This window comes from Larimichthys crocea, chromosome XVII, assembly GCF_000972845.2.
Source record: "Larimichthys crocea isolate SSNF chromosome XVII, L_crocea_2.0, whole genome shotgun sequence".
Lineage (NCBI taxonomy): Eukaryota > Metazoa > Chordata > Actinopteri > Sciaenidae > Larimichthys > Larimichthys crocea.
In genome coordinates, this window is record NC_040027.1 from 13,205,848 (window position 1) to 13,219,371 (window position 13,524).

Sequence of the window (13,524 nt, forward strand, 5' to 3'; positions counted from 1 at the left end):
ACACCATTATGCGACGCGGTACACGCAGGCATTGTTCTTGTGATGAGCTGACAGAGGCGGCAGCAAAATAACAATTGTGTCATGTCATTCAGGCAGTCTGTCACTTCACAGTGACTCGCTTTTATAGCTGTTTTCATCGTCGGTTTATTATTCAGACGGTATCAGGATTAGTTATTAAAAATAATGACATTATTTTCACTAATATGATAAAAATTTCTGCGATTATTCCCGCGTTTTTTTTATCTCCCTCTACAAGTGGGAATTTAAGGTCTTAATCAGCCGCCGCTCTAATGAGATTGTGATGCTTTCTAAATTTGACAGAAAATCTTTGACGTCCTGACAAGAAAAATGAGGTTTAAAGAAAAAAAAACTGATGAGAGTGAAGTGCCAGATGATAACAGTCATCACACTGTCAGCACACACACACACACGAGATAACACTGATTCCTGCAGAAATATCATCATACAACTGATTAAGACACAAAACACACAGACGCAGCCTCACCTGGAGATCAGGAGCAGATTTAATTTAACAAGAAACTAAATATAGACTTGAGTAAAAATACGACAGACTTTGTATATTAAAAACTTCAAGAAGAGTCGGACCAAAATAGAGTAAACAGTAAATTAAAATGCGTTTGAAATTCAGATGTTTAAAAGGCATGTTGCCGCGTGTACACACACTTTAAAGAGAAGAGGCAGCGTCCCGTCAGGGAAAGTGCAACGGTGCCACCTAAAGTACGACAGACGGACTGCAGCTCCTCCATCGCCTGAACACAGCAGCTGATAGAAAACATAGATTCAGATTAGATAAAGACAAATTCAGAGTTTAAAGAAGAGTTCAGTGGGACAGACTTCAGCTGCTGTGGGACTGTTTATGTCTCATTAAGACTTCACATGGAGATAAGGGACTGTACGGAAATTACAGAGGGAGGAGAGGGAGAGTCATTTTTTCTCATCCCAGAGTTAATTATATTTTATTCTAACTAAATATTAAAGTTCCCATGAAACTCAAAGTGCTGCTTGCTTCCAAAGGCAGATAAGGAAGGCCTCACTGTGGATACTGATTGGCATTGGCTTCATAAAGTCACGTCATTATTGCCTGTTGGTGTCAGCAGTGTGCTCGAACCCGGTCCGGTCCGGCTGCTGAGCTCAGTTCTGTTGGCTGCTAACGGCAGAGAGTTGAGGCGGAGCAGCCGGAGGAGATCAGAGGGAGGACCAGAAAACATTTTGTCCTTAAAATATGATCCAGTTTCACCAAAATCAAACAGTTGGTGGTGTGCGACTTAGTGCCGTTCTTAACTTCCAAACAGTTGGTGGTGTGCGACTTAGTGCCGTTCTTAACTTCTTTGTGCACTTCTAGTTGTTACCCACTCCAATAATTTGTGCACAGTCCCTAATTAGCTCTCATAGCTGCTATTTTTAATGCATCAGTGGTTCTTAACGAGGTCAGTAACCACATGAACGGCAAAAAAAATATTCACAAAACTGTTTTTGTTAGACTCCTCTAAACTTTTATTTCCTATGAGAAGTATTAAAGTCTGTGTAAAATAAGAATAAATATGTGTTCTAAGTTTGTCCGACCAAAGAAGAAAGTGTTATTAGGCATACAGCCAAATTTTAATGATTAAAAATATCGACAGGTTTCTGAAATTAGGTGTGAAAATCAGGTAAAAATTAATTCTCAGCTCCAGGACTGTGGATGACGACTGAAACGTGTCAGATGAGTTCAGAAAATGACACGACTAACTGAAACACTCTGAGCTGAGATGAATTCACCTCTGTCTCTCTGCTCGGGGTGGCCTCAGCGTGTCATCGAGCCACCCTTTAAGGACCGCCCACAAAATGCTGAGACTGAAAACTGATGAAAAACTGTTTGAACTTGATATATCACTTAGAGTCTTTTCACGTGTTTCCAGCAACTATTTTCCAACATATTTAATGTGTTTGAAAGAAATCTCAGAATTGCCTTTACACAGACTTTACCTAGTTAACATGATGTTTGTTTTAATAAATCACAACACAGAAATGTTGGGTAACAGTGGACTAAAGCTCCACACACACCTGGGTAAGCAGACTGTGTCTATAGATCGTGATCCACAAGACTAGATCTATACAACAAGATCTAACCTGAGTCAACGCAGAGACGTGAGGGACGAAAAGGACAAAATAATGAACCTGTGACTTAAAATTTACCCAACATGGCCTGCAGGAGGAGGTAAAGTCAAACTTCACGTTTAAATCTGACTACAGTTACAGTTTGGACGTAATCTTGAGTCCTGAGTGCAGATAAAATAAATCATGTGAGAGCTTTGATACACAACAGACCGAAGAAGTCCAACGACAACAGCACTGCTCTGACTGTGACTCGTATAAATGTGTCCAGCCGTCCTGAATGCTTCTGACTTCAGGGCGTTTTCCACTGTCACTTTGTAGTCTGGAAAAAGAACGAAGATTGAACCAAACAAGAACAAACAGGATCCTCGTTTTAATTCGATCGCATCAAAATCAAACAACGAGTCTGCAGCCCAGTGATTGTTCCCTGTTATAAAAATACAGATATACATGTAGATTACATTTCTGCCATGAATGAACCTGAAAGTGCAGGAGTACAGAGGCCCGAAGCGGTCATACATTTATTTATTTAATTATTTTAGATGTCGAGATAATGACTCATGTCTCAGGTCTGAGATTTCCATCATACATGACCGTGCTGACCTGATCCTGACCGACTGATTGAAATACTTCACTGAATGATTTAATGCACTAGACAGTAATTTTGTTTTCTTGAGATCCAATTTTAATTAATAAGCAAAGTCTTATTATCTCAAGATCTTAAAAAAATATATCCTGTTATCTCGAAGCAACATTTGTTATTTCAAGATAACGACATAAATAACTCGACATCACGAGAAAACAAAGTTTCGATATGTTGAAATCTCGAGAAAATGTACAGAAGCCCTAAGCATCCTTCTGTTTTCTTGTGATAGCGAATTCATTTAATTGGTTTTCTCAAGTTTTTTATGTTATTACCTCAAAAATAACAAATGCTATTATTCCGAGATATTCTCAGAGATCGTTGAAACTTTGTTTTCCAGAGATAAAATCATCATCATAAGTAATTCAACTAGACAAAGCAAAAGAATAGCCCTTCTGACATCGCAACACCAAGTCATGTTTGCAGCAATGATTAATTATGACTTTAATAATAATAATTAATTATGTTGATATCTTGGCTTTGTCGATGATGGCAGAGATAGCTCGAGATCCTGAGAAAACTCTTTATCACAAGAAATCAGATGGAATAAAATGCATGAATGTGTGACAGCTTTGGGCTTCCGTAGGTAGAATAAACGTACAGTCACCTTTTCAAATGGCAAATTATAGATGTAGAGCTGAACCATGAATATATGTTTCCATTCCCTCTCACACAGAGCTTTAATTTTATCACCCCTCAACACATTTATTTAGAAAATCAAAAGACTGGCTTTAAAAAAAAAATCAAAAGTTTTTATAGTACAGAAATGTTCAGAAAGGAATCATGAAATCTAAAAAACCTCAAAGTTATTTTGCAGATTCAGTATAACAGTCTGATAAAAGTCCTCGTAGAGCAGCTCACCACTCACATGAAGAGTGTTTTTAAAGTGTTTTACATCTGTGTGAAGCGCTCGTCGTCTGTGAACGACAGGTTGTGAGCGCCGTCTCCTGCTGCGCCGTTCTCCATCGTCTTCACTCGTCTGGTCTCTTCTTCCCCCTCCTCCTCCTCCAATTCTTCTTCTTCTTCGTCCTTTTTGCTGGAATAAGAAGTCAGAGCTGAGCTCAGTGATCACATCTACACATATAAATGTAATACAATACAGTCATCCGCTTACAGTCTCTTGTGGACCACAGGGTACACCAGCAGAACGATGATGCCAGCACCCACAGAGCCCATGACCACCCCGAACACGATGAGCCATGGAGGGGTGTCAGGGCTGACCGGTGCTGCCAAGGTGGGGATGATGCCGATGAACTCCAGAGTTTGATCAGTGAGCAGAAAGGCGCTGTTGATGCGACTCCTGGACTTTCTGTTGGAAAAATCACAAACATTTAGATTTAAAATTGATAGAATCATTTAAATACTGAGTTTTTCTAGGCCACAATGTCCCAGATCTAACCTGGAACCTGGAAACCCTCCAAAGGTAAGAGACCAGAAGCCATCTATGAACCCAAACACTGTCAGCTGTCTCAGTACAAATGTCCATCATCAGTGTGAGGCCTGAGAAAAAACTTCCTCTCGTCTGCGTGCATCCATGATCTCAATATTTCAGTCACCATCCAAAAATGAAGGTGAAGGAGGTGAGAGTTAAAAACACAAAGAACGGCCTGCATCATTTATATTGTTGCTTTAAAGCTCAGCGCTCACAGCACTTCACCAGGGAGCGGATACTGATTCTGTGTGGAGTACACATCAGTCATGTTAAAGTATTTCATATCAAAGTATTATATTTATCTTTGGGGCAGCAGCTCTGTGAAGTGAACAGTGAGGATGTTACTTAAAGGTCCAGTGTGTAAGACAAACTAAACACTGACTCAAGACAAGGCCTTTCCTTTACACTAGGTACGATTACACAACTAGATGCAACTAAATTCTACACATTGTAACTTTAAAGGAACAGTATGTAACTTTACTTGTCTAGTGGGAAAGAAGTTGGTACTCCAAAACAAATTCAAAACACTGGAGAGTCGTCACATGTTGCCAGTCCTCCCCTACCAACACGACGGTGCACTCTGTCCCAGAAAGCAGCGAGGGTCGGATATGTCTTTCTCACTTTGCACGATGCAGGTCAGGATCTCTCTCACAACACAAGCTCACAGCATCCGTATGAGCAAGTACGAGGTCGTACAAACCTCAAAGCTGTAGTTCACGGTGGTTAATGTTTGAGAATATTATCATACTTAAGATAAATATTAGTGACTGAGTGTTATTGACTTTGTGTTTCTATTAGCAAAAGTTACAGTCTCGCTTTAAATACTTATCCAGGGTAAAACTCGTGTGAGCTCCTGAATCATTGAAACTGTATTTGAATAACTGAGAAATGATTTATTACTCATGTGGAATCCCGTCCTGAATAATCAATAAATACTTTAAGTACGCAGTGATACAGATTAATGATCATATAATCAAACAGACCAAACACATGAGAAAGCTCAGAGCTGAATGTGACCTCTGACCTCAGAGCTTCAGTGTCATGTGATCACCTTATAGCCTCCTCCACATCTTCTTTACCAACGGGGCGCGTGGCGTCGAGCGGTGACGTCACGATGAACCAGAAGGACACTCTGGGAGTTTCATCACACACGAGGATGTTCGACACTCTGGTAAAGTTCCACGAGACAATAAAGACCAATCAGTGACGTGTTCGTAAAGCATGAGTCACTCACTTCACGAGGTGGTTCATGTCACAGTGTCTTTATTTTATAAACTTACTGAAAGTCCTGCCCGCTTAAGTGGTTCCTCATGGCGAAGGCCAGAGTCGCTCGGAAAAGAAACATCTCATCTTGATTCCAGACATACTGCAAGAACAAGAACAACAACAGCCACGGATCATGTGCGTGTTTCCAGAGAAGACCTTCAAGGTTAACTGATCACCAGATGGACTCTGTCCTCGTGTCAGGCAGACGCACATATTCAGCATTTCACTGTTCATAAGAGCAGCTCGAGGCATTAATGATCGGTGACTTTAGACAGTTTATTCATGATCTGATGCTTTGATGGTTTCAGGCGGGTTAATATTTAAATACATACGTACAGCTTCATCCCCCAGAGCCCTTTTGATGCTGAGTCGAACTTTGTATCCATTGGAGGCGTCTACACACGGATGAAACACGTTTAAATTCACAGTGATCTTAAAAACATCGTCTCATCGTCAGTTATTCGCTCACAGAGTCAAATAATGTCAAACGGAGGTCGCTGTCACGAGGCAAACATTTGAGGTATGTGTCTAAATCCGGCTTTGTCAGATTAGAAGACGGTGGCTGCTCAGAAACAGTGTTTGCTGACAGTATCTTCTCACGCCAATGCAAAATATTTAACCTTTTTTTTGTGTGTGTGTGTGTGTGTGTTTACTTACCGGGTCTGCAGAGATTTTCTGCCAACGCAGACGACAAACAGAACAGGAGCAAGATCTTCTCCAACATTTCCCCCTTGAGGACAAGAAACAAAATAAAGAGAAGCCTCCCAGTGATCAGTGATTTGAGGAGCAGTGGAACGTCATTGGATGAAGCCTGAGTTTAATAGTTAAGCCAGCATGCACACACACACACACACACACACACACACACACACACACACACCTGGACTAACCTGGCTGTATAACATGGAAACTGTAGAGTGTGTGCTGCTGTTTGTTCAAGCTCCCATGAGAGAGATGTTTACTCAGCACAGTGCAGTGTGTGACACGGTCACCCATTGTGCCAAGGCACGTATATTAATACTTTGTCTCCAAACACAGATGATATCAAATGAAACTGACTGCAGAGGGAGTGAAGCATCCGCCCGTATCTGTTCAACGGTCGAGATAAGAGCGTTTGTTGCATTCCTCGCAGGGCAAATCGACCCAACGCGAGCAAATGTCACACCAAACCTTTATTTATCCTCCTTTAAAGAGCCGAATCTTGATTTTTCAAGCCCCGTCTAGCTTTGATATGTCAGGCAGGTGATGAAAATCTGATTTACTTCAACCAGATCTGCCTCAGTAGATCCTGAAACTTAAAACCTCACAGCACAGAGACAACAGAAGACAAATATTTGAGGTTATTCATCCATTCTGCCCTGACAATAAGGCTGGTTAAATGTTCAACCTGACAAAGCTCCAGTCTCTCTCTCTCTCTTTCATGACAGCAGACCAGAGGTGACCACGTTAAAAGTGGCCCGACAATAAACCATCTTTTACTCCTCCCGTAAAGTGTCATAAGTGTTTCTCCATAAAACAGACAACACCCACGCCGGAGCATTATGAAAACATGTTTTACAATACAAAATCACGACGCTTCAAAGTCCAGCTCCATGATGTTTTACACGCTTAGTAACAGTGAAGAAGGATTAAAAAAAAATACTACGATGTCTCCTGTTGTTTTCTCTTCTATTCAAATAAGAAAAGAAAAACTTTAAAGTTTTTTATTTGTGCATACAAACATGAACATAAAATCAAACCTGAAAACAAACACAGACATCAGCAAATCAACATTTGATGACTTTGATGAAGATTAATCTTTGTTCTGATTTACAAAAGTTACTTTTGCTGCAACGCCAAACAAAGACTGCAGACATGACGCTGAACAGATGATGGCAGCAGAGGCTCAGTGTGTCTGTATACAGGCTACAGCAGAAGTGGACTATAACATGCATTAACTACGTTTTCATTCGTGTTTAATCATCTGAAAATAACAATAATTATGTTTTTTGTTACCTTTGAATGAGACTTTTATATCTACAGACACAGCAGGTCATGTTAAACCTCCATGTTTAATGCTGACTCTAGAGAGGGCCTCTCCTCGACACTAGAAAGCAGACGGTGAAGCGAGTGGTATTCATTTGGTTGCAATGTGCAGCCTCAGTGCTGGACCGGACCTTTAAAGTGGACGGCAAGCGTTAGGACTTAAAAAAGTTAAAATAACGTCACTAAACCTCGTCTGTTTTTAGTGTGTGAGTCCTTTAACATTACTGTGACTCATCCAGTCTGCTTTTATTAGTGAGCAGTGATGAAGTTTTATTGAGTGCAAAGTACTAAGTGCTTAAAGAGAGCATTTAAATTTGATTCTACTTTAAATTTCCACATTCAGATTTTTTCATTAACACACTGAACTGTCGAATTAAACCAACCTGTTTGTCTCGTGACCTCCTCTGAATGTTAAACGAGCTTATTGTGTTTCATTTGATAGAAAATCAGAAATCTGCCGAGCTGGACTTGAACCAGACACCTTCTGTTTCCCTACAAACTGAGCTGCTGTGCTCATATATATTTAATGATCACCTCCTGCTGTACTTATATAGATATATGTATAAACTGTGTGTATCTTATTATAATGCTACACATTGTGTGTTTATACAGCACAGTAATATCTGTGAAATGATCTGTTCACTTTAAAGTTTTATATAGTGTATATAACTTTTATTTTATTTTTCGGTTTCCAGTATATTTTTTATTTATGAATATTACTTTTCTGATCCACCTTGTATATCATGAGCTGCTGTAACAAATTGCCCCACAATCAATAAAGTCAATATTATCCTATTTTTATTCTTTTATTGTTTTATTTATTTATCTGACTCCTTTATGGTCTTTATGTCTTTATATTGTCTCCTTCTTCTCTTCTTATTCTCACCATCCTTATTTCCTACATTTTCTTGTGTTCTTAAATCTTCATTTTGTCTTTGTTTGACCTCAGTGTCTGACTCTCTGTTATTAAATTAAATTGATTTAATTTAATTGAGTGTGCCTGAAAGCGCACACTATATGTTATCCACCGCGCTTCTTCTTTTGCTTATTATTCCTACGGCGTTTTTTTGGTTCACATCTCCTCCCAGAGTTTTTGACGCACACACACAAAACGGGTATCAAAACGTGCGGCTCGGCTGGGATCGGTGTGCTATGACTTTTTAAAGAGTTTTGGCAAAAACGACGCCAAAAAATGAATGGGTGTGTATTGCGAAAATTTTTGAGAGCTAGAGTGAGTGATGTCATCGCTAGAGTGGAGAGGGAGAGAAAAATTAGTCGAAAAATACATTTGTAAACTGCGATTGTGGCCGCAAATGTCAAGCTACAGAAATCATTTATACATCGAAACGTAGGAAAATTTGTTGTCTCACTCACATTCGCCTGCTAAAGCTGTCACATTTACAGTTTTAGCAGGAGACGCAAAGATGCGGCAACAACACCCATTGACAGCCTCATAGACTGCCATGTTAAAAAGGCTGGAAATTTTCTGGAGGAAAGCAGAAGTAACGTTTCTCTGAATTGATGTAAAGGGCACATTTCTTCACTTTATTGACCAAAATAACTATGTAGACGTTCAGGAAGGGCTCAGTATGCTCAAAGTTAAGCCGGTTCAGTGACTGGAAATCGTCCCCAAAAGCATGACACACTGTTGTGTCTCGTCACTTGTGTTCATTTCAGTCATGTTCATGTTAAGTGTTTCATGTTTAGTCCTGTATGTCATGAACACCTTGCCTTCAGCACTTCCTGTCTTATTTTGACGCTTGTTATTGAGACGCTGCCTGATCCTGTTCCACATTCTGCTCCCTATCCTGCAGCTCCTATTGCGTCTCCTCTGCAGACTGCTGCACACCAAGAGAGTCTCAGTGAGTCACACAGCTTGTGGTCGAGCGGCGACTTCAGGTAAACATGATAAAAATGACTATTCGAGGTGTGCTTTTTGAATGACCTGACCTGCAGCTCACCCTGGTTGCTTGGCAACCTCAAACTTCAGAGCAGAAATAAACATGTTTACAGCCTGGTACAAAAAAGATGAAGCTTAAACCTAAAGATGCAGAATTAAGAGCACAGCAAGTTTGATTGACAGTCGGGTGTCGTCACACGTTGTTTGAGCAACCAGGCTTCATTCAGCTCCACATCTTTGCCCATCTTTGGATGTGTTTTTGATGTGTGTCTGCTCATCGTTCGGGGGTGTTAACCCGGTCAGAGCTCTGATGCTCTTGTTAACTGAAAAAGGACTGCAAAGATGGAAGAGGCTGCTGCAGCATCAACATGTTGCACAATGGACAACAAGAGTCAAAGTGTGCTGGACGAGGAGTTTGACTCTTCACCTGTCTGTTCATGTGTGCTGTCAAACGTCACCATGAATCCTGTCTGTTTTCTAATAAACACTATCTGAAGAAAACAAGCTGCGTTTATGCAAACATTTACCTGAACTAACAGTCAGACAACTTCCCCTTCTTCTTCTTCTTTTCTTCTTTTCCTGAGAAACAAACAAACAAACATTTATATGAACTAATAATCTGCCAACTTCCCCTTCTGCTTGGTCTTGAGAAATGTGATTGACACATACACACATTATGTAACTGTACACAGTGTGCACTTGAGTCTCCACGTAGTTTGCTTGTTGCAGCGTTAGATTGTTAGATGTTGATTCTCTACTAAAGCACGACTTCAGACAGTCCAGAGACAGAAGAAGAAGAGAGACAGAGAGTCACGATGGTTGACTTCAAATGGATTCTTATAGCGCTGCTTCAGTTTACAGGTAAGAATACATATATCACATATATTAAAAATAACTTGATCAATATTATTAAAGATATTTGATGAGCTCAGTTTTATTGAACTAAGACAACAAACTCCGGTGTTTGTTTCTAACATGCTGAGTTCAGTGAACTCCTGGAAACAAGGATGAAGAAATGATCGTCACACTAACTATGAACATAACAGACATTTTCTCATTCGACTTTATCTTTCATCATTTTCTCTCGTCTTCTTGACAGCAGCAGCTGAAGGACTTCCCCCCTCCTTCGCTGTCAGAGCTGGACAGGAAGTCACTTTGCCTTGTGAAAATGTGATAGACGGTCAGCAAAACTGTGACAGTACAACATGGGTATTCATTGATTCAAGACAGAGAGAATCAGAACAGCTGATCAAATTTGGACAGATTGATGAAAATGCCAAATCTAAATCAGACAGACTCAGTGTTACACAGAAATGTTCTCTGGTTATAAAGAATGTCACACATAGAGATGTTGGACGTTACATCTGTCAACAATGGAAATCAGGACAAAGACAAGAACCAGACTCTGATGTTAATCTGTCTGTTGTTACCAGTGAGTATTTCCATCATCATGATTTCAGCTTAAACTGTGAAACATCACATTATGATTATAGTGATGAAGTGAATTTCACTCTTGTTGTCTTTCTCTCACAATATCTCCATCTTCACCAGTGACTGAAAAGAAGAACAATGATCAGGTGGAGTGGTCCTGTTATATGTTGGCATATGATGGACAATGTAGACGCACAGTGCAGTGGCTGTATTTCGGTAACAATGTGGATAAAGATAAATGGGAGAGGTCATCACACGCTCCTTGCATTGACTCTGTGACCTTTCAGTCTTCTTATTTCAATCACACATCAATCTCTGACTTATTCAAGTGTAAAGTGACTAATGGTGACAAAGTGCAGCTGTTTCCCTTCAGACTTCAGCCCTCAGGTGAGAAACCAGGTGAGAATATGTTGAGCTGTTTAAAGTCACTTCAGACTGACGTGAATAATCACCTGAAATATTTGTTGATTTTATGGATTTGAAGTTTGAATGTTACATCACAACACAAGTTTGTACTGAACACTTTGTTGAGTTGTTTTCATCTTTTCAGGTGATGACACGGCAGCAACGACTGAAAGCAGCATGAAAAGAGGAACCATCACGATAGTGTCTCTAATCAGTGATGATTCAGCAAACCTAAAATGTAGTGACTCATCATTTTTATATCTATGTTACTGTATTCTGAGTTATTCTTAGTTCACAAAGACATGCAAACAGAAGAACCTTTCCATCCTGACACACTTCTGTATTGTGTGTAATGTATATATGTAACATATCTCACTTCTCTTTTACTCTCCTCTTTCAAACTGCTGAATATTTTTATGTTGTCATTCTCTTTCCAGGTTGGTGGAGGTTCATCATCGTGCCTGTGGGTTTAGCAGCACTCATAATAATCGTCGTGGCAGTCAGCATGTGGACAAGAACTAAAGGTGAGAACTTTCACTGATGAAACTCAGAAACAAGAAGTTTGGATGAATCTGGATTTTCTCTGTGGAAGCTAAAGTTGAATCTTTCTCTTGTCTTTTCAGGGAGAAAAAGACAGATGGATGAAAACATGGTGAGATTTTATAGTAAAGAAACAAAACGAAGAAACGGTGAAATCACTGTAAAATGAAAGTCAAATATCATCATTCAAATAAATGTCAAATCTATACATTTACTGAGATTTCAGTTTGCGGTTTTCAGAGAATCGTTATTTTACTGAATTATTGGGATCAAACACCTTCAATAAAGTGATGATACTAATAGTTCTGCGGAGAAACACCGTTATTTTACAGATGTTCATTGAATCATGATGGAGCGACCACTCAGTGCACTTTTACAACACTTGTCACATTCAGCCATACATTCAGAGCACAATCACATTCACACACCATTCAACATTCAACACTTCAGCTGGTTTCCTCTGATTACGAGACAATCCTGAGCTACAGCCGCCCTGCAGATCAGAGAAGTGGGATTGGGATTGGACAGTTGTCAGTTTGAGTGTTTCAGAGTGTGGCTTTGATCGTGTCCTGTTGTTTTTCACAGGTGGATGATGATGAAGATGATGGTGCAGTGAACTATGAGAACGTCACATCTTCTGTTTGAGTTTGAGCAACACTTCTGCATCCATCAGACTCCACCCATCAACAACTCCTACATCAGCCCAGCATGTTTTAAATGAGTAGATGAAGATTTGAAGTCACAAAAACTTCCTAAGATCATTTTGAGAGACTTATTGAGTGTGCCTGAAAGCGCACACTATATGTTATCCGCCACGCTTCTTCTTTTGCTTATTATTCTTACGCCGTCTTTTTTGAGAGTTTTTGTCACACACACACAAAACGGGTATCAAACGTGCGGCTCGGCTGGGATCGGTGTGCTATGACATTTCTAAGAGTTTCGGCAAATGGTTTTGCCAAAAATCGCCCAAAAATGAATGGGTGTGTAATGCGAGAATTTTCGAGAGCTAGAGTGAGTGATGTCATCGCTAGAGTGGAGAGGGAGAGAAAAATGAGTCGAAAAATACATTTGTAAATTGCGATTGTGGCCGCAAATGTCAAGCTACAGAAATCATTTATACATCGAAACGTAGGAAAATTTGTTGTCTCACTCACATTCGCCTGCTAAAGCTGTCACATTTACAGTTTTGGCTGGAGACGCACGCAGCCTCATAGACTGCCATGTTAAAAAGGCGGGAAATTTTCTGGAGGAAAGCAGAAGTAACGTTTCTCTGAATTGATGTAAAGGGCACATTTCTTCATTTATCAACACAAAACGACTATGTAGACGTTCAGGAAGGTCTCAGGATGCTCAAAGTTAAGCCGGTTCAATGATTGGAAATACGGTTTGGCCAGAGATCCTTCCTATTCGAGGGGTGGTCTCAGCATTTTCTCTCAGTCTCTGTCAGAATTCCCAACTGACATTGTAACAGGTGCAGTAACTGCTCTGCTGATTAGGTCCTGGTTGCTTGGCAACCTCAAGCCTGCCTGAAGGAGGAGAGGGGGAGGGGCTATTTTCAAAATAAGAGTCCCTTCAAAATAAAAAACTATATGTGTATTCAGGGGCCGGCAGGCAGAAGCCCAGCGGCGGCCATTTTAGCAGTTATTGGCACTTAATTTGAACTTGTCTGTACAAAATGATAATGCAAATGTTAACATGCTAATGGTAATTAGCATTAGCCACTAAGAATTAAATACATGCTAATGCTAACATGCTAATGCTAACGTG

At 40.1% G+C, this 13,524-nt stretch overlaps 2 protein-coding genes across 4 annotated transcripts; one reads left to right on the forward strand and one right to left on the reverse strand.

The window, feature by feature from the left end:
- Window positions 1-2,466: 2,466 nt before the first annotated feature.
- Window positions 2,467-6,513, reverse strand: cltrn (collectrin, amino acid transport regulator). The gene is made up of 7 exons (XM_027289896.1): window positions 6,347-6,513; window positions 6,114-6,186; window positions 5,793-5,851; window positions 5,471-5,556; window positions 5,242-5,358; window positions 3,873-4,067; window positions 2,467-3,794 (listed from the first exon to the last, which is right to left on the reverse strand). Exons 1-7 carry the CDS (start codon window positions 6,359-6,361, stop codon window positions 3,650-3,652), a joined length of 690 nt encoding a protein of 229 aa, XP_027145697.1. The 5' UTR covers window positions 6,362-6,513; the 3' UTR covers window positions 2,467-3,649.
- A 3,527-nt stretch (window positions 6,514-10,040) lies between these two features.
- Window positions 10,041-12,805, forward strand: LOC109140645 (uncharacterized). 3 transcript variants are annotated; one of them, XM_027289933.1, is made up of 7 exons: window positions 10,041-10,242; window positions 10,481-10,813; window positions 10,933-11,199; window positions 11,363-11,455; window positions 11,655-11,741; window positions 11,841-11,869; window positions 12,343-12,805. In XM_027289933.1, exons 1-7 carry the CDS (start codon window positions 10,197-10,199, stop codon window positions 12,400-12,402), a joined length of 915 nt encoding a protein of 304 aa, XP_027145734.1. In that variant the 5' UTR covers window positions 10,041-10,196; the 3' UTR covers window positions 12,403-12,805. The 3 variants fall into 3 exon arrangements, with proteins under 3 accessions (XP_027145734.1, XP_027145732.1, XP_027145733.1); XM_027289931.1 differs by having other exon boundaries at window positions 10,043-10,242; window positions 10,933-11,211; XM_027289932.1 differs by having other exon boundaries at window positions 10,044-10,242; window positions 10,484-10,813; window positions 10,933-11,211.
- Window positions 12,806-13,524: the final 719 nt, after the last annotated feature.